This window comes from Kwoniella shandongensis, chromosome 7, assembly GCF_008629635.2.
Source record: "Kwoniella shandongensis chromosome 7, complete sequence".
In the NCBI taxonomy this organism is placed as follows: Eukaryota; Fungi; Basidiomycota; class Tremellomycetes; order Tremellales; family Cryptococcaceae; genus Kwoniella; species Kwoniella shandongensis.
This window is the reverse complement of record NC_089293.1, coordinates 1,005,869-1,022,541: the sequence shown is the minus strand read 5'-3', so window position 1 is coordinate 1,022,541 and position 16,673 is coordinate 1,005,869. Positions and strand designations below refer to the sequence as shown.

The window sequence follows — 16,673 nt, the reverse complement described above, 5'->3', positions numbered from 1 at the left end:
TCATAACGATGTGTCGTTTCACGAGAATCCAGAGGAACATGTAAGTGCTTCCATTCATCTGACTGAGAGAAGCGTTCATGATCTCACACTTATTGACCTTACTGGATAACCAATATGTATACTCAGGATCCCGATTACGCCTCGTACCCTGATATCACCAGACGAGCGGACAAAGAACAGGTCAGCTTTCTGTCTCTATCTCATCGATGTGCCAAGACGTATGACTACAGTACAAGACATACTGATTCGACGTTTGCCATTCCGCCATACAGCTCGAACAGCTCACGACACTGCTCAAATCGGCCGATCTATCAGCCCAAGCCAACTCCCTTCGACCCGGCCACACTAGCAATATCCTCATTCCTACCGATACACGAGATTACCTTAAGGGCGGAATGAATGTCATTCTCCCTCTCACATTTGATGATGGTGTGAAATGGGTTGCTCGCGTCAGACAGAAGAGGTTTGATGAGCCTCCGGTCGAGAAGAGGAAGATTTTGGTGGCGAGTGAGGTTGAGAGTTTGAGGGTGATGAAAGAGGCGGGGTTGCAAGTTCCTGCTGTATACTTTTCCAGCGATCAAGGTGAGATTGCTATTCAAACTTAAGTCGATGGAGGGCAGTCAACGGTACTGTACGATGGTCTGACCATGGCTTGTGTCATTATAGCACCTGACCTCAACTACTACTTTCTCGACTTCGTCGGTGGTACTCCCGCAGCTGCACCATTGACGGAACATGACAATCCCTCTCAAATTCCAACAATCATCCGCTCTTTCGCACAATTTCAAATCGCCTTGTCCGAACTGACTTTCCCCTTCATTGGAAGTCTTCATCCCTCCCCTTCAGGAGGAGGTGAACGTATCGTTGGTCCTCTCTGCGACAGATACGTGTGTCTCGACCATCCACCCTGGTTCTTCGGACCTTTCAAAACAAATCAAGAACGATATTTTACTCATACTGTATCAACTATGTCCTCGACGAGATCAAACAAGGAAGATTGTTCCAACACAAACCCGTTCTGAGCTATCTCGCTCATCTCGAAATCAAAGAGATGGTAGTCAACTTCGATGGTTGGGGCGAAGAAGATGTGTTTTATTTGAAACATGCGGATGATAAAGGAGATCATTTGATGATTGATCCCAAAGGGAATATCACAAATGTCATCGATTGGGAATGGTGAGTGTGGTGTTGTTTCCCCTCTCGATTAGACACAATATCATCACCCACTATAGAGGAGTATACTCACATGTCATTGTTTGGTCTGCATGACACAGGGCATACATCACCTCCAAAGCCGAAGCATTCGCTGCTCCATGTGCGTTCTCCAGCGTCGTCGAATACTGTGACCAAGGTCGAGCCACACTCTGCGATCTCGAACATCTCCTCATGAAAGATTATCAAGATCTGGGACGACCCGATTTGGCAGATTGCGTGAAGGAGGGTAAGAAATATCAATTCTTGAATGATCTGGTCGGGGAAGAGCCGCAGATGGTGTTGATGGATGGGTTGAGGGAGACTTTTAGTAAAGAAAGGAAAAAGTTTGCGATGGAGCAGGAGTGGGAAGAATGGGCGAAGAAGGTGTTTAGTGAGGACCAAGGGTTGAAAGACCTGCTGAAGAAAGCGTAGTTGAGACAGCTTAGCGCAAGCTTAATGAAGTGGTAGTAATCATTGGTTAGGCTGTCGCGTACGGTATGTAATATATACCGAACTTTGTCCAAACTCTGCGGTTCAAATCTTCGACACGACTCAAACTGCTCTTGGCGGAACAGCTGAATGGCAAACAACTATCATTCAAGATGCTTATGACGATACTGTACTGGAACTCTCCCTGCATCACAATCATACGTTCCAAGGACTCAGGTCCCCTCCACCAGCTGCTGTACCACCGAAGATATACCCAGGCCATTCCATGCCGGAATTGCTCATCAGGTCGAACAAGCCCTGCAGTCCCATCGGCTCGCCTTCCCCTATATCTTGAGCATCTCCTTGACCATACTCGGATACCCCACTCGACAGCAGTCCTGATGGCAGAACACCACCGTTACTAGGTCCACCGTTATTGGTCATTCCAGCTGTTTGCGTCTCAACGTTGTCCCATCTGGTTTGAGTAGCATCTACGTCGTTTGACGGCTGGACCACGATTGGTGATGGATTCGAGATTAGAGCAGCTGCGTTATTCACGATAGGCTGATAGTCCCTTGCCGGATGGACCGAAGATGTCCTACATAGTCGGTCGAAGATACCCTGAGCAAGACGAACGAGACATGCCAGTATCGAGTGTGGTCGAGCAGGATGAGGGAAGTGCGTTTGCGTATCCATGTCGGAAGCGCGATACGGTGTTGACAAGATGGAAATACCCAGATCGTCTGTGACGGCCGTGGCCATTGTCAGTGTTGAGATCTCCAGTGTAGAGTGATACGTCCACTCACCGCCTATCATACCCCTCACATAGCAAAGTACCAAAAACGTGACCGAAAACGTCAACGAGATCCAAGTATAATCCACCGCATAGCTCAGTCTCTCCACCGCGTCTTCATCCACCCCACAGCCTTCTTCTGTGATTGTTTCGCGCTCACATTGAACCGTACGAGGGAAAGATGACCGATCTTGAGAGTTCAAGGTCCAGATGTAAGTGGACGCCTTCTTCGATAAAGCGAAGAGGATCTGGGATGCAGCTGTGAGGGAGATTTCGAGGGATTGCAGGAGGGACAGATGGTTCCTCTGTTGTGGAGAGTGAATAGAACTGCTCGGCGGCGATGGGGAGAGCAGCGGACCGAGAGCGGCAGAATTGAGGGAAAGACGATACCACTAAAACAGCGAAAACATCATCAGTCGTTGGATCCATCAATGTTCAAGCCAGTGGGAAATCGATTAAACGGGACTTCGAATATCATTGGCTCACCCGGATAGATGTGAAAGGCAAGGCATTATATTGGTATGCGGTATCTTTGAGTCTTGCCAGCCATGCTCTGCATCTCGGATGTCTTCAGCTATCTTCTTGTACAAGGTCAAAGATTGACTCACACTTCCCACTCGTCCAGCTCAAAATTTGCCTTCCTTAGACAGCTTGCCTCTAAGACCCTTCCAACGCCCGGACCAGTACCTTTAGCTCCTCCCGTTGCTCTCGCACTACTCTCGATAGCCCTGTGAGCAATGCCCACAAGCTCTACCAGAGCCGTCACTCGTAAGTCACCTGGTTGTTGCGCGAGTTGGTGACCCGCAAAGACTTTGCCGATAGCGACTGCTGGTGCGGGGTCTAACGAAGCTGGAAGCCCCGAGGTCAACATGAGATTACAATCGCATGTAATCAGGTTGTGCCACACTCGTAATCTCGACATATCAGATTCGGTTATCGTATGCCCTGGCGCAACTAAAACGGATGACACTTGAAACGGCTGCACAGCCAATCGGTCCAATCCCAGGAACAAAGCGTAACGTGCTGCCAGACCGAGAACTGCCCAGGCTGAAATATCGTTGTATCGACTGCGGGTCGTAGGTTTACCATTTGTGTGAGGTTGCGGATCTTGGTGATCTCGATTGACAGGCATCCATTGAGCGTAAAGTAGCAGGGCACGGATCGAGTCCAATGTTACATCCGAAGGGGTAGGGCGGAGGAGTAGCTGAGAGACGGATATATCCAGAAGTGTGGTGAGCTCCAGGAAGCTGGGATGGAGTCCTCGAGAGCGGATGCGCTTGCCAGTCGTGCTACATTTCCAATGTGATGTCAGTGTAAAGCTACGGAGGAGGTGAAGAATCACTTCTACTCACGTCGTAGATCTTGATGAGCTGCCTTCCCAGAATCTCGCTCCAATAGTACAGATCGTCAAGAACAACGTCGGACTTTCGAATCTCAGGTCAACGCCTTTCTTCCTAAGCTTTTCGTCCAACACAGGCCCAAACGAATGACAATGATTGAAGAATCTGCGTCAAACGTGATAAGCTTACACGATCACGCACGCCAAGGAAGACATAAACACACGTTTCGATTGCTATAACAGCATCTTTTCTCGACATGACACCTCTAGCAATTGGATCCAGGATTGACATTTGTGTCGGAACGGCTGAAGGGTGGTTGTGGACAGTCCTTGGGCGAGCATGCTGATTTCCACGACTACGCTCGTCTTCTTGCTGGGAATAACGCTCATAGCCGTCGTCGACACCCACTTCGACACCATCATCTGCCCTATCGGTCGGCAGAGCTCCCAGGGAGCGGAGTGTCGCAATTGGCGGACCCAGTTCGAGTGTGGACATAGTGAAATCCGGACGACTCCTAGTCGACGGGGAGACAGAAGCAGCAGGACCAGCGTGAGGTGTCGTGCTTGTTGTAACATATGAAGGAGCAAATGGGGCGGGGTATGACGGCGACGGGCGACCTGAACTGTTGGTTGCCAGATGAGCCGAGGACGGTCTGGTCAGTTTCAAGTGGAACGCTTAGCCCTGGTCAAATGTTCCGGTAGAGGACCCACCTGTCCATATACGGCTGGTCAAGCTCGTTCTCAAATGGTGTCTCTTCAATGAGACCATTCATGTTGCCCTCATCCTGATCATGTCGGGCATCCCCGTTGCCATTGGTCCCGTTCCCATGGACGTGTGTTCCGAAACCGTCCCCCGTAATCTTCTCCAGCTCAGCTATTCGTTCTTCTTGTTCGTTCACTCTACATACGGGACAAGGTCAGCTCGTCGATCATCATTCGGTTCAAACCTATAATGTGCCTGAGAACGGACATTGTAAGCAAAATCCACTTACCTCCTCTGTAAGTCCACCACTATAGTCGCCATTTTCGATGGCGTTGGATTCTCTTCCGGCCGGTGAGGCTGATCTGTTTCGAACGAACATGTAGTGTTCAACTGACGACATCTCTGACACGGCGCTTGAGCGTGTGGGGTGGAGTAGGCAGCAGAAGCGTCGGGATCAGGTTGGACCACAGGAAGACATCTTTGTTTACGAGATCGACACTATGCAGAGGATAGCTGCGTTAGCAAACATTCCTCCCTTGAGACAAAGCAGTTGCTGGGGACTCGTATGCAGCCATATGAGCTATGAACTAATATGAGGTACACGAAGTGCTTTGAGAAAGGGGTAAGGCATATTGGTACTTACCTGTAAACAAGCTCGAGTAGTTCTTCTAACTTTGGAGGGCGGACCCTCCTCGTCGGATCTGCGGTTGGTTAGCCGAGACCACAACTTCAACGTGAATCTATCTGTAGACACGAAAGGCAGCGATAACACGCACGTAGGTGATCTTGTATGAGACGCCATCCTAGAAAGACTCTTCAATCGGGAATGGAGTGTGTAGAGGAAGAAATGGAGATGTCTTCCGGCCAATTGCGATTGAACATGAATGTCATTCGGGTTTGACTGTTATCGTCCTTATCTTTCGGAGTCCACGTGCGGCGACTTGCCTAACAAACGTTAACCACGATATATCGGCGTCCATGTAACGCATCATTTCGCTACACAATCTGTGTCTTCGCTGTTACATTGATCACGCATACAATTCATTCCATGGATCTTATCGTGTATCCGCGTCGTTCAGACTATAGCTACAGAATTTATATGTATATACAAGAGTTCTTTTCATTCTAATCAAGAGGATCCATCACCGGATCTCCACCGCGTCTCGTCCTACTCCTAGTACCAGTACTAGTACCCGCAGCCGCAGGTGCAGCCGGTACTTTATCCCCTTCATCCCGCTCCATCCTCCTCGTAGCTCTCACTTTGCCGGTAGTCCTCTCGCGTTCACGTTCCTCGTCCTCTGCCGTCTTGGAACTGCCACCTCCGAACCAGCTGGTCGAGAATCGACTGTGTTTCGGTCGGGGAATGAAGTCCGTTCCGCCCTCAGGCATGAGAAGGATGTGGTACTTCTTCGTGGCGACGGGAGATGTAAGGAGCCATTCTTCCAGTAAGGCAAGGTTACGAAGATTGGATTTGAATAGGTTGTCGATGAAGTCACCAATGAGGGGGACAAAGCCGACCACAACGTCGATGATGACATTTAGGAACTGAACGAGATTGAATTGTCAGCTTGACTGACCTTTCAATACCTGGCGTTTGAGACATGCACGTACCATATATCCTAGAACATTGTTGGGAACACCAAATATGAAACACAACCAAACTTGGTACAACTGCAAGATACCCGATAGGATATCACCGTAGATCGGTACAAGGGAGATGATATCGTCGAGACCAGCCTGGGGAATGTGATTGTCAGCTATCCACTGCACATTGGGAGCACAGCTAGCTGGTCCCACTCACTCGGAAGGGCAATCCCAAGTCTGCTAGCAAGGGCGAGGCATCAAGCCAGTAGGCGACCGTTCGGATGTGGTTGTATAACCTACGCAGATGTCAAATCAATATCGTTAGCATGCTGCTTGTCGCAGAGCAAGAGGATTATGCCAAAGACAGGTAGGGAATAGGGGATCAGGGTAATCTTAAAGACTGATTTTGTCTCCACCGACCAAAAGTGATCGGTCAGAGTCTAATTAAAAAGCATCATATCGGAGGCGGAGAGGAGTGGTGTGGTGGTAGCTGATATGACCAATTCCACGCATGCAGGACGGATGGATGTATGGTCATGGAAGAGTGGGGTTTGACATGAAAATAGTGGATGAGGTGTTGGAATTGATCACTTACCGTTGTGCATCCCTATCGTTGGAAGGTCTCTTCACTGCATACCCAGGTGGGATATACAACGCTTCGAAAGCACCGAATCTCAATGGTCGTGCCCTACAGAAACAAGTGGTTAGCACAAATCCGAACGAGTGATAGAGTCATAAGCACGGAAGGTGGGTGAATTGTAGAAAACGCACTGACGATCCCTTGCGGCATTTGGTCGATAAGAAGAAATGATGGGCCAGATGGACGAGAGGAGTGAAGCCATCTTGACTATCTGCTCTCTCACGATGTAGAGAGAGGTAGTGAAGATGGTAAAGAAGAGAGAGATGATTTGAGTGTTCGGTTGTGGGAATGACGCATGAATGGACAGTTTCGTTCAGAATGAATTTGTTTTTGGGTGCAAGAACGTGGCAATGTGGCACTTTTGGACCCATTCTTCGCTCCCATCGCTTGCCGTTTCCGACTATCTCTGCTTTTGATCGTCGATATCTGCTATAGAAGGGAGGGTAATGGATGTATATGCGTACCTTCGGAACGCTGTGAATATCTCTCTTGAGTCTCTCTTGAGACAGACTAGCCTGTATGAAATGAGGTGGACGAGTCTCCTTTCAAGGTTTCGATAAGGTTGTGCTGTAGGCGGTCCGTGCGCTGTGAATGCTTCCGCTGGTGCTGTAAGGCGACTGATTTCAAGGATGCCTGTGTCACACGCTGCACTCAACTGTACATCTGCTGCATATCTTTGTTGTTCTCTTTCTTTCCTTCTTATCTGTATATTCTATATCCATGTGTGCTCTCGATTGAAGGTCTCGGTGGGACTATCACAGTTGACCGGTAATCCTCTTCATCACACCGTCATAGTGACCAACCTGCCGCCCTCCAACGCTCCTCTCAGCGGAGACCTGCATTGCTCAGGTCATCAACACTCCTCACTCAGTCCTATTACTCCACTTCTGTCTTTCGAGCTTCAACAATTTTCATTGATCCGCATTCACTCAACGTTCCCTATCAAGTTTTTCAGACCTGATTGCCGGTCACTTGATCCATGTTTCCCAAATGGGCATACTGGACCGCTTGGGCAGTAGTAGTGGCTTAGGTCGAGGTGATGGGGATGAGGGGGAGCACAATGAGGACAGACCGAGGAAGCTGACTTGGAAGCAAAAGGGGAAGTGGAAAGCGTGAGTATGCCTCCCTTTCCACACTTACATTATCTTTCTTCCCACTCTGGCCTGCGCAGTCTCGTGATCAATCGTAGTCCAAAACTTCTTTCGCCACCCAGTTCACTATGCTGATAACGGCTTTTTGTCGTGATCTACAGGAAGAACCAAGAAGTCCCCGACGAAGAAGAGGTACCTGCTACTCCTCGAGAAGGATCACGAACGCCCAGTCCACCCACTCCCGAATCAATTGTTGCTCCTCACCTCAATTTCAAACGTAAAGATCGATCTATACAGACCATGTCATCAAATCAAGAAGGCACACCGGTAGTTGGTGGTGCAAAACTAGAGTCTTCAGGTGCTCCGATGGTTCGATCGAGTCCTCCCCAATCACGTCCACCTCCCGTATCGATATTGACTCCCACCAAAACGGCCAAAACGATCCAGCACCCTCCAGCGACCCGAATGCCTTCAACGGACTCGCGCTTCCTCGATATACCTCTTGGGGACACCTCTCCTTCTACAGGACAATTTCCGCTTCTGCTACCATCAGCCATGGAGCCCGCCAGTAGATTTGGATTTTCCATCCACCTAGAGTTGGCAAGGGACAGGTTACTCCGCCTCTTGCATGAACAACGAGTACAAAACGCTACAAGGTCCGAGCCCGATAGCACTACTTTACCGACAGGAGACAATACTGTCGAGACGGACTGGAAGACAGATGGCTCATCCCGCAGCAGGGTGGCACATACCAAGACAGTTCCAAAGTCTGTAAGATTTTCCGACCAGACACATCCGGAACGGACGCCTTCCATACTCAGACCTCACCGAGAGGCAAAGGCCTCATCGAGAGTAGAGTTATCACCTTTCGAATTACAGTTGCCTTCCACAATTCCGCCCGCTCCCGAACGAACTTGGGGATGAGGAACGACCAATAATTCGGATTCTAGTACCGCTCTTCGAGTATAAACGGACAATTTTCCCCAATCCTGCTGTCACAGCCTCGGTTCTCAATCGACCATCAACTACCCAACCGGACTCAACCTATGTTCCGGATGACGCACGCATCGGAATGTCGGTGTCGATTGCCTTCCCTGATGATTTGACATCACAAAATGCACTCCATGGCCCAAACGCGACATGGCCATTACCGCCACAACGGACACGGTCCGTATCGCACACGGAAGTATCCCAATCTGCGCATATCGGAGCTAGACCTCCCAAGGTCGATAGGAGGAGGTCTGAGTTTCTGGCTCAGAGTAGAGGAACACACGAATGGATCGAGTCGAAAAAGGGAGGAGATGAAACGAGATCCGTGATAGAAGAAGTGGAAGAGGAGATCGGACAATCAGGCTTATATCGCGGTTCGAAAAGGTCGATCGGCGAAGAAGAGCTAGAAGCGATGGAAGGTATCGCTGAGGAAGTCGCTCTGGAGTACGAAGAGCAGCACCAACAATCAAACGTTTTCGTTCACGAAACACTTCCAAGCTTCGGTGCAGCGGCTCATCTCCTGAAGGCAGAAGACGACGCGGACATCCAAGGTCAACTTGCGCGCGGTGAGAATTATCACCCGCCCCTACGTCAAATCCCAATCTGGAGAACGGGCGCGGCTCCTTCAAGAATCGGGAGATACTTCGCTAGTAGTGCACAACCAGTAGCCTCCACGGAGTGGCGGCCAGAGATACCGACGCGACAGGGATCACTTCCATCACCTGCTCCTCAAGGTATATTGCGACGAGATCGTGATTTTGAACATCCACAGGAGAGACTGCGGGGTCCGACCAAATGGATGAGACCATTGTCAGATCAACTACCGGCTGTACCTTGGAGCGATACCATAGGTCGACACATGTTCATCCCGCCATACACTAGTCGAGGTCGTCCGGGACCCCAACCAATAAACAGTTCCCAGCTGAATGACATCGAGGAAGAGATTGCAGAAGGACCCCAGGAGGTGTCGATCGATCGGCCAGACACAACTGTGGCTGTCAAGGCAGTTGATTTGACGAAGTCATCCGACGCCACCGAGCAAGTCGCATCTGCAAAGACTTCACCTTCCATCGGCGAAGGCTCGAGTTACCATTCGATCTCACCGCCTATCGGTTCCGAAGAGTGGCTAGAACGACATCTCGTGAGGTCGCCATCGGACGAAGCTGTCGAGCTAACTTCTGAGCCGAGAAACAGAGGTTCAGATGTTGACCAAGACGCAAGAGAGGGTACACCAGTTATTTCGTCAACTCAAGGAGACAGCTCGTCGTCTGCAAATGAGCAGAGAGCAACAAACCTGGCTCCGACACTGGAGAGTGCAGTCCCAGGGTCTGTGGCAATGGAGACGCAGAGACGTACGGTGTTGCCGACACCGCTCCACTATCTGATCGATGATCTGTCTCGGCCGATACCTGGACCAGAACTTGCATCAGCAGCAGATCCGCTCGCGAAGATCTCGGCTCTTGCGGAGCAAAAACCAACGTCAGAAGCGGGAACAGCACCACCCGTGTCTATCATCGCACTGGAACCCTTGATTTCATCACCTAAGCTGAGAAACACCAACGTTTCCCCAACAATCGGCTCTCCATCAAGCTCTTCAGATCCTGTGTCAGCCTCTCCGCCTCCCGTCTCCGAATCACCAACTAATGACCCGCCCCCGGTAGCCAGATCTACGACACTGGAAACAGAAACGCCATCACCGCTCTCTTCGGTCCACCATCTCCCTACGCCCTTGGTTGATACAGCTATCGCTCACTTTGTCGATACTAGCGGACCGATACAAGTTGATGAAGGAGAAGTGAGAAGTGAAGAAGACGATGAGTTTCAAGCTCAACTGAGTTGGTCAGAAGCTTGGATAAGAAGTATGACGAACTCGTTGGACGACCCGTTGAAGACGATATGGGAGGAGACGGAGACGGAAGCTGAGCTGAGAGGTGGTAATGATGATGGAACAGGAACAAGAACAGGAGAGGAAGGTGAAGATAGAAAGTCAGCAGAAGCGGCGGTCTGACAGGAAGGGCGATGGAATGTTGGCTAAAGAGACTTGAAGGGCTGGTCCCGATTGGCATGAGGAAAGAAAATGGTCAGTGTCTGTTGTACTGTATCGATAGTCGATAGTCGCTCGTTGTACTTTATGCCTGAACAGAGGCAATTGGAAGGTTGGTATGTTGTAACACGCCGCATTAGGGATACCAAGTAATGTATGTATCATGCGTATCATGTCTCCGCACATCGTGTCACGTTCATGTCAATGTAGATTCAATCAGTATTGTCTGTACCTGTATTGGATGTGCAATGTAGGTGTATATCCGCCCCCTTCCGTCGTCATAGCGTCTATAGACTTCTGGGTTCTACAACAGCTTGAGCTTGCCCGTGACGGTATTGATCAATCGAGCTGGACCGCTGTGAGTGAGGGAGCATGGGTATGATCAGTATGAGGCAAGAAATTTGAATAGCCAATGATTGTTAGGAGAAAGTCGAAAAACTCACGGTCCGATACCGACAATGGTCTTTGATCCCGGGGCGACCTGTGTTCTACCACTAAAAGCGCAAGACGATGTCAGCTACACTCTCCTTCCTGGGAGTAGTTTGCTATCGGACGAAGTGGTTCTCCCCTCAAGGAGATGACTGCAAAACACCTCCGTCGCCGGTTGTATAAACTTACGCATCGCGAATGGTCCTCGCGCAGATGTTGAGACTCAATGCTTGAGCTGCGAGCGTCTCGAGCTCTTCCGTGTTAGCACATCGAAGGGCGATCTTGGGTTGACTACAGATGGAGCGAGGACGGTGGTCAGCTCGTGAACGATCGTGTACATAGGAGGAGGATGTGCGGGTCGGGTTTCGGGAAAAGATGGGGCGCACAACATGGGTGAAAGGAGATGTCTGTATTTACCCCTGATTTTGCCATGCTCTGAAGAGCTGTACACGAGTAAGGAAGAAGCACAAACGCATCGTCAGCTCGCCTTTTCTTCGCTCCGAGAGATGTCACGGATCTAGCGATTCAGAGAACTATCGGCCTTCTGAACCTCCCTTCTTACTGTAGACACGGTGGGCCAGCCGTCTTCGGCAATACGATGAGACGTACGTCTTTCACACCGCAAACCTCCCTGTCTCTGACGGACACCTCCCCCAGGAGATCTTCACCGTGACACGAGACACATCCCCACTCACTCTTGGATTTGCCTCTTTCAACGTCATCGCAGCAGCCAACGTCGCATGTCCCGCCTGAGCCGCAATCTTCCCCTTTGTCATTTTCAACTCATCATTGACCACCAAGACCAATTTGATTTCTTCCCCATTCGAGAATTTCAATCCGTTCAGACCTGATGATAAAGCTTGAGCTGAATCTTCAGAATCGGATTCGGTATCGGAAGCCGAAGCCGCTGAACCGGCTGAAGAACCTGCTGAAGAGGCGAGGGATTTGCATTTTCGTGGTGAAGAGGTGGTGGTCGTAGGTAATGATTTGTTTGAGGATGAAGATGTTGAGATGGACCGTGAGGAGAGGAGAGAGTGGGCTTGATAGCCTGCCGCAAAGGCCAGAATCGAGAAGAGCAGAGGGGATACGAAACCTGAAGAGGTTATCAGTATTTAATCAGAAGTGAAATGGAAGGAGGCGAGTGGTTGATTGCATTGAGCGAAAAGCCCCCTCTTGAGATACCAGGAAACGGCTTCTGGTGCGAATAGACGTGCACTCACCGTCCATTCTGATGTTGAAGCTGCTCATTTCGCTCACTAGCTCACGTATAGTAGCACAAATACAGATATCGAAGACACGATGGAGCGTTGACTGAATTTACGTTTTTATCTGCACGCTTTATAAATGGTGATGTCATCACTTTGACCCCCTGGTTCGCAGCGAAGAGTTGGAAGAAAAGGCCTCTGACATTGAAACACCATCCTTGATTTGCGTCTACTTGTATCAAAGAGATCTAACACGACTCCAGCTATCACATCACTGGTGACTCATATCAAAGCGCTCGAAAGGATATCACCAGATCGCCACAATGACAACAACATACAGTACGACCGGAACCGTCTCTTCCCCACTTGACCTCTCCCAACTCCGAGGCGAACACACTTCTATCAACCTGACAGGTGGTAGTGGAAAGGGAAAGAAAGAGGTGAAACCGAATGTCAAAGTGACTTTGACAAGTTTGACTGTGCACAACGTGAGTTGGCGAGATTAGTAGTCTTTTGTCGCAGGGATATATATATCAAAGGGATGAATGAAGGGGAGGGAATTCATGCTGATGTGATACGAATATAGTCCGGAACATTACGAAAGATCAACTCTGTCATCATCCCCATCGTATACTCTGATAAGTTCTACAAAGATGTCCTGGATCCTACCCTTGACGACGTCAACAAGCTCAGTAAGTGTTTCTTCGACGCATGTTTACTTTCTGGCGAGGGTTTACTCATGAGCTGATGATTTCGTGTTCGTGCAGTCTATTACGCTGATATCCCTGTCGGAGCGATCTGTTGTCGATTTGAGAACCTGGCGAAGGGGGCTAAGGAGCCTCCTACGCTTGTGATCTTGACTCTTGCGTGAGTGGTCGTCCTCCACCTGCTCCATTCTACTTCGTTCCACTATCCTCGCATATCGCGTCCTTGGACGCTGGACCTTTGCTGCAAGCTATTCACCAAGCTCTTCCTGTATCCCCAAACGCCGGATCGTTGAATTCTGACCCTATACTCTTTCTTACATAGCATACTCGCCCCGTACCGATCCCTCTCTTTAGGCTCATCGCTCCTCCTCGCCTCCCTCAAAGCAGCTTTACACCCCACAACTCCCCCACCTCCCATTCCCTCCGATAACAAAGCCAACACCCGCGCTTCGCTCACTGTCGCTCCTCCTCGTGCGAAAGTCAATAGGGCGCTCGCGCATGTTCAAGTGGGGAATGACGAGGCGAAGAGGTTTTATGAGAAGTTGGGGTTCAAGGAGAGTGGAATGTGAGTGCTCTGGCTTCCTGTGGCAATGACCTACCCTGTGTAATCGTTTCGATGTGACACGAGATGATGTGTGTGTGGAGATTCAGGGGACTGAAGCGTCTCCAGTCTGACTATTAGGACTAGATAGTGCTGTGGGAAATGAAGCTGACATGATAATTTTCGTCCGCTTGCAGCGCGAAAGATTACTACTCCAAGGTCGAGCCCCGAGATGCCATCTTGATGGTATGCGAAGACATCGCCTCGGTTCTCGGCGAGAAGACCGAACCCAATGGGTCATCTTGAACAGCTTAGGCGAGAAAGATAGAAGAGTCGGGCAGTCCGACACTTGCAGGATGATAGACCGGACTAGTCAAACTTGCTGACCGAAGCGAAACAGTATACCATGCATTATGCAATATGCATTTCGATCATCTTTCTTTCCCAATCTCTCGTACAGTTTCGTTTTCGACTATGTAGTCGCTATTTTTTTACACCGACATCCACCGCACTGAAACCACTTTCCTTCTACACCCACGCCTACTACTCGCACAGCTCCATTAAGATGACATGACAAACGCCAGCGTGTCATATTTCCCTCTGGACCACTTTTTACCCAAAGCCCACCAATATAAAAAGACAAAATGAAAATGAACTGAAAGGTAAATGATCAGCCCTAATAGTTTGGCGCTTGAGATGATGTTTTCTTCCCGAGCGGCTTCTCCTTTTTCGCGACGCCAACAAGATTCGTTATCACCGTTTTCTTCTCTTGACCACACTTGCCAACCACAACCTTCTCAACCCTTCTTTTCTTATTGCCAAATACGTATCAGCAGCGGCGACATTACTCTCAAATTCCGCCATGATCTCCACCAAATCTTCATCTCGCATGTCCACCTCTTTCGATTGAAGCTGCAAGATCGCCTCTGTCCGTCTTTGTGCTTCCGACAAGCCAGCTTGTGAGACTTCAGCACTGAGAATATTTGATACAGGACCAGGAGTCGAGGTAGGTGTATGTATAAACGGTTTTAACATCCCTGGTGGAGTTTGAAGTACGTGTGGATCGATGAGGTTGGTAGAGGTGTTATTGTTGTTATTGTTGCCGTTCCCGTTATTCGCATTGGTGGTATTTGGAGTGGAGGTAGAGAAGTCTGGAGATCGAGATGGGTGATGATGCGCAGGCGCAGACGGCAGAGTGTAGTGGAAAGGCGGTTGATTGGTCTGTTGATGTTGATGTTGCTGTGGTTGTTGATGGTGATTCTGGGACAGCTGAGTCATCGACGGTTGTCGACTGGGAAGTGAGTTGGAAGAGCGAGGCTTTTTCGGTGGACTGGTCGGGGGTATTTGTAATGATTGGGTATGGGATTGCGAAGGACCAGATAGTAGCGAAGGGTCAAAAGGCATTGGTCGTTTCTGACCAATGTTGAAGGCCTAAGACAACATGTCAATGATCGTCACATATAGCAGAGCTACAGTAGCCGCACTCACCCCGTCAGAAAGCGCGAAAGACGAATCGAATTCCCCTTCACCGTCCTCATCCCCTCCTTCTCCTCCCCAGTTGAACACCCCGTGATCCTGCTGCAGCTGACCCTGGAGTTGAGCGAGAGCATTCACGTTCGCATTGGCGTTCGAATCATGTTGACCATGTGGCACATGTCCATTCCCATTCCCGTTCCCGTGGTTCATGCTGTGGTGGTGAGCGATACCGCCGTGACCGTGTCCATTGCCCATGGTATGGGAATGGGCATGGTTGTGAGAATGAACGCCATTTCCACCTGGTCCTGCACTGCTGACGCTGAGATTCAAGAGACTGCTCGTATCGGATACCGAAGCGAGAGATGTCCGACCTTTCGGTTGCCTCGGTCGAGATCGGGGGCCTTCTGACGCACATAATATCGCAAGAGAGTCGAAGCAGGGTAAGTGGATCTTGCGATACTTGTAAGAGTCCAATTGCTGTGAATTGTAGACCGATCAGCACAAGACCACATACAAGTTGTAGAGTTAGCGCCGTTTATTACTTACGCTTTCCGCATTTTCCCATGCTTTCGGCGAAGCTGATAATCTATGGGTATTTCGATCCCATGTGAAACCCGGCATAGCCTCCATATCTTTAGCAGCACGATAGTCCCGTTGTAGCTGTGACGCCCATAACAGACACGATCAGCACGACGTAAAGGTCACAAAATGACTTTGTATCTGCTTGAGAAGATAGGGACAATGCTCACCCTCTGCCACCGACTCTTACAAGCGTCCGGAGTCTTCGGACCACCCATATACGTACTTCCTTCCAGCAGACCGGCAGCCTCTCTCCACACCTCTGGCTTGAAACCGTTATCGGCCGTTCGTCCGGAATCCTTGTATCGAAGAAGGAGGTTCACAAGTGTTTCGGTGTCGGAATCCGTCCAGTGCGCTGAACGTTTGCGATCTTTGACATGAGGTTCGGACGAAGTGGAGGACATGGTCGATGTCATATGGCCGATGGTACAGACCTGGACCGAAAGCAAGGGAAGAGTGGTATTGGGTGTGAAGGTGATATGACGAGGGAAGATGTGCGAGGGAGAGTCAGAAGGAGGGGTTTAGGCTAGGTAATCAGACCTGCCAGATGACTATGGCCGAACCAAGAATGAGCCAAAGTTCTCACACACATAGATATATGCACCACACCCATAACGTATAGTTGCAAACCCCCTCATGAATGTATTGAATTAGGGCGGAAGGAAGTGTGGTGTGCCGATGGAAAAGTACGACTACTGCATAACCCCAAGCTAAGACGGAGAGAACTACTCACCTGAGATGCGAATTTCACCATTTACGATAATCGCTTCATTGCATTTTTGCAAAAACGAGGGTTGCCTAGGATGCTATAGTAAGACTGGAGGGCTGCCGAGAGAAGAGTATGATTCTCAACGTCAGCTTGAGCTCAAGAGAGATGTCGGAATGATGCACAGCTCGGCCAAAAGGGAAGAATGTCGGAGCAGCGGGAT

General features: G+C 49.7%; 8 protein-coding genes across 8 annotated transcripts; 4 read left to right on the top strand and 4 right to left on the bottom strand.

The window, feature by feature from the left end:
* Positions 1-114: 114 nt before the first annotated feature.
* On the top strand, positions 115-1,626 carry CI109_104257 (uncharacterized protein; the record flags this gene model as incomplete). Its single annotated transcript, XM_032004005.1, has 5 exons — positions 115-180; positions 273-582; positions 667-887; positions 983-1,176; positions 1,275-1,626. 5 exons carry the CDS (start codon positions 115-117, stop codon positions 1,624-1,626), a joined length of 1,143 nt encoding a protein of 380 aa, XP_031861607.1.
* A 213-nt stretch (positions 1,627-1,839) lies between these two features.
* Positions 1,840-5,260, bottom strand: CI109_104256 (uncharacterized protein; the record flags this gene model as incomplete). The annotated part of the gene is made up of 9 exons (XM_065967463.1): positions 1,840-2,366; positions 2,430-2,808; positions 2,903-2,969; positions 3,025-3,705; positions 3,769-3,921; positions 3,980-4,408; positions 4,467-4,655; positions 4,748-4,956; positions 5,102-5,260. 9 exons carry the CDS (start codon positions 5,258-5,260, stop codon positions 1,840-1,842), a joined length of 2,793 nt encoding a protein of 930 aa, XP_065823535.1.
* Positions 5,261-5,583: 323 nt separating this feature from the next.
* On the bottom strand, positions 5,584-6,884 carry CI109_104255 (uncharacterized protein; the record flags this gene model as incomplete). The annotated part of the gene is made up of 5 exons (XM_032004007.1): positions 5,584-6,003; positions 6,070-6,195; positions 6,260-6,338; positions 6,638-6,730; positions 6,814-6,884. The coding sequence occupies 5 exons, from the start codon at positions 6,882-6,884 to the stop codon at positions 5,584-5,586; spliced, it is 789 nt and encodes a 262-aa protein (XP_031861609.1).
* Positions 6,885-7,311: 427 nt separating this feature from the next.
* On the top strand, positions 7,312-8,697 carry CI109_104254 (uncharacterized protein; the record flags this gene model as incomplete). The annotated part of the gene is made up of 3 exons (XM_032004008.2): positions 7,312-7,339; positions 7,638-7,794; positions 7,935-8,697. 3 exons carry the CDS (start codon positions 7,312-7,314, stop codon positions 8,695-8,697), a joined length of 948 nt encoding a protein of 315 aa, XP_031861610.2.
* A 148-nt stretch (positions 8,698-8,845) lies between these two features.
* On the top strand, positions 8,846-10,771 carry CI109_104253 (uncharacterized protein; the record flags this gene model as incomplete). The annotated part of the gene is made up of 1 exon (XM_032004009.1): positions 8,846-10,771. One exon carries the CDS (start codon positions 8,846-8,848, stop codon positions 10,769-10,771), a length of 1,926 nt encoding a protein of 641 aa, XP_031861611.1.
* Positions 10,772-11,111: 340 nt separating this feature from the next.
* CI109_104252 (peptidyl-tRNA hydrolase) lies at positions 11,112-12,484 on the bottom strand (the record flags this gene model as incomplete). The annotated part of the gene is made up of 6 exons (XM_032004010.1): positions 11,112-11,163; positions 11,251-11,301; positions 11,426-11,527; positions 11,654-11,679; positions 11,932-12,329; positions 12,457-12,484. 6 exons carry the CDS (start codon positions 12,482-12,484, stop codon positions 11,112-11,114), a joined length of 657 nt encoding a protein of 218 aa, XP_031861612.1.
* Positions 12,485-12,764: 280 nt separating this feature from the next.
* Positions 12,765-13,995, top strand: CI109_104251 (uncharacterized protein; the record flags this gene model as incomplete). The annotated part of the gene is made up of 5 exons (XM_032004011.1): positions 12,765-12,929; positions 13,028-13,133; positions 13,209-13,308; positions 13,471-13,713; positions 13,887-13,995. The coding sequence occupies 5 exons, from the start codon at positions 12,765-12,767 to the stop codon at positions 13,993-13,995; spliced, it is 723 nt and encodes a 240-aa protein (XP_031861613.1).
* A 447-nt stretch (positions 13,996-14,442) lies between these two features.
* CI109_104250 (uncharacterized protein) lies at positions 14,443-16,148 on the bottom strand (the record flags this gene model as incomplete). The annotated part of the gene is made up of 4 exons (XM_032004012.1): positions 14,443-15,120; positions 15,178-15,642; positions 15,712-15,825; positions 15,915-16,148. The coding sequence occupies 4 exons, from the start codon at positions 16,146-16,148 to the stop codon at positions 14,443-14,445; spliced, it is 1,491 nt and encodes a 496-aa protein (XP_031861614.1).
* Positions 16,149-16,673: the final 525 nt, after the last annotated feature.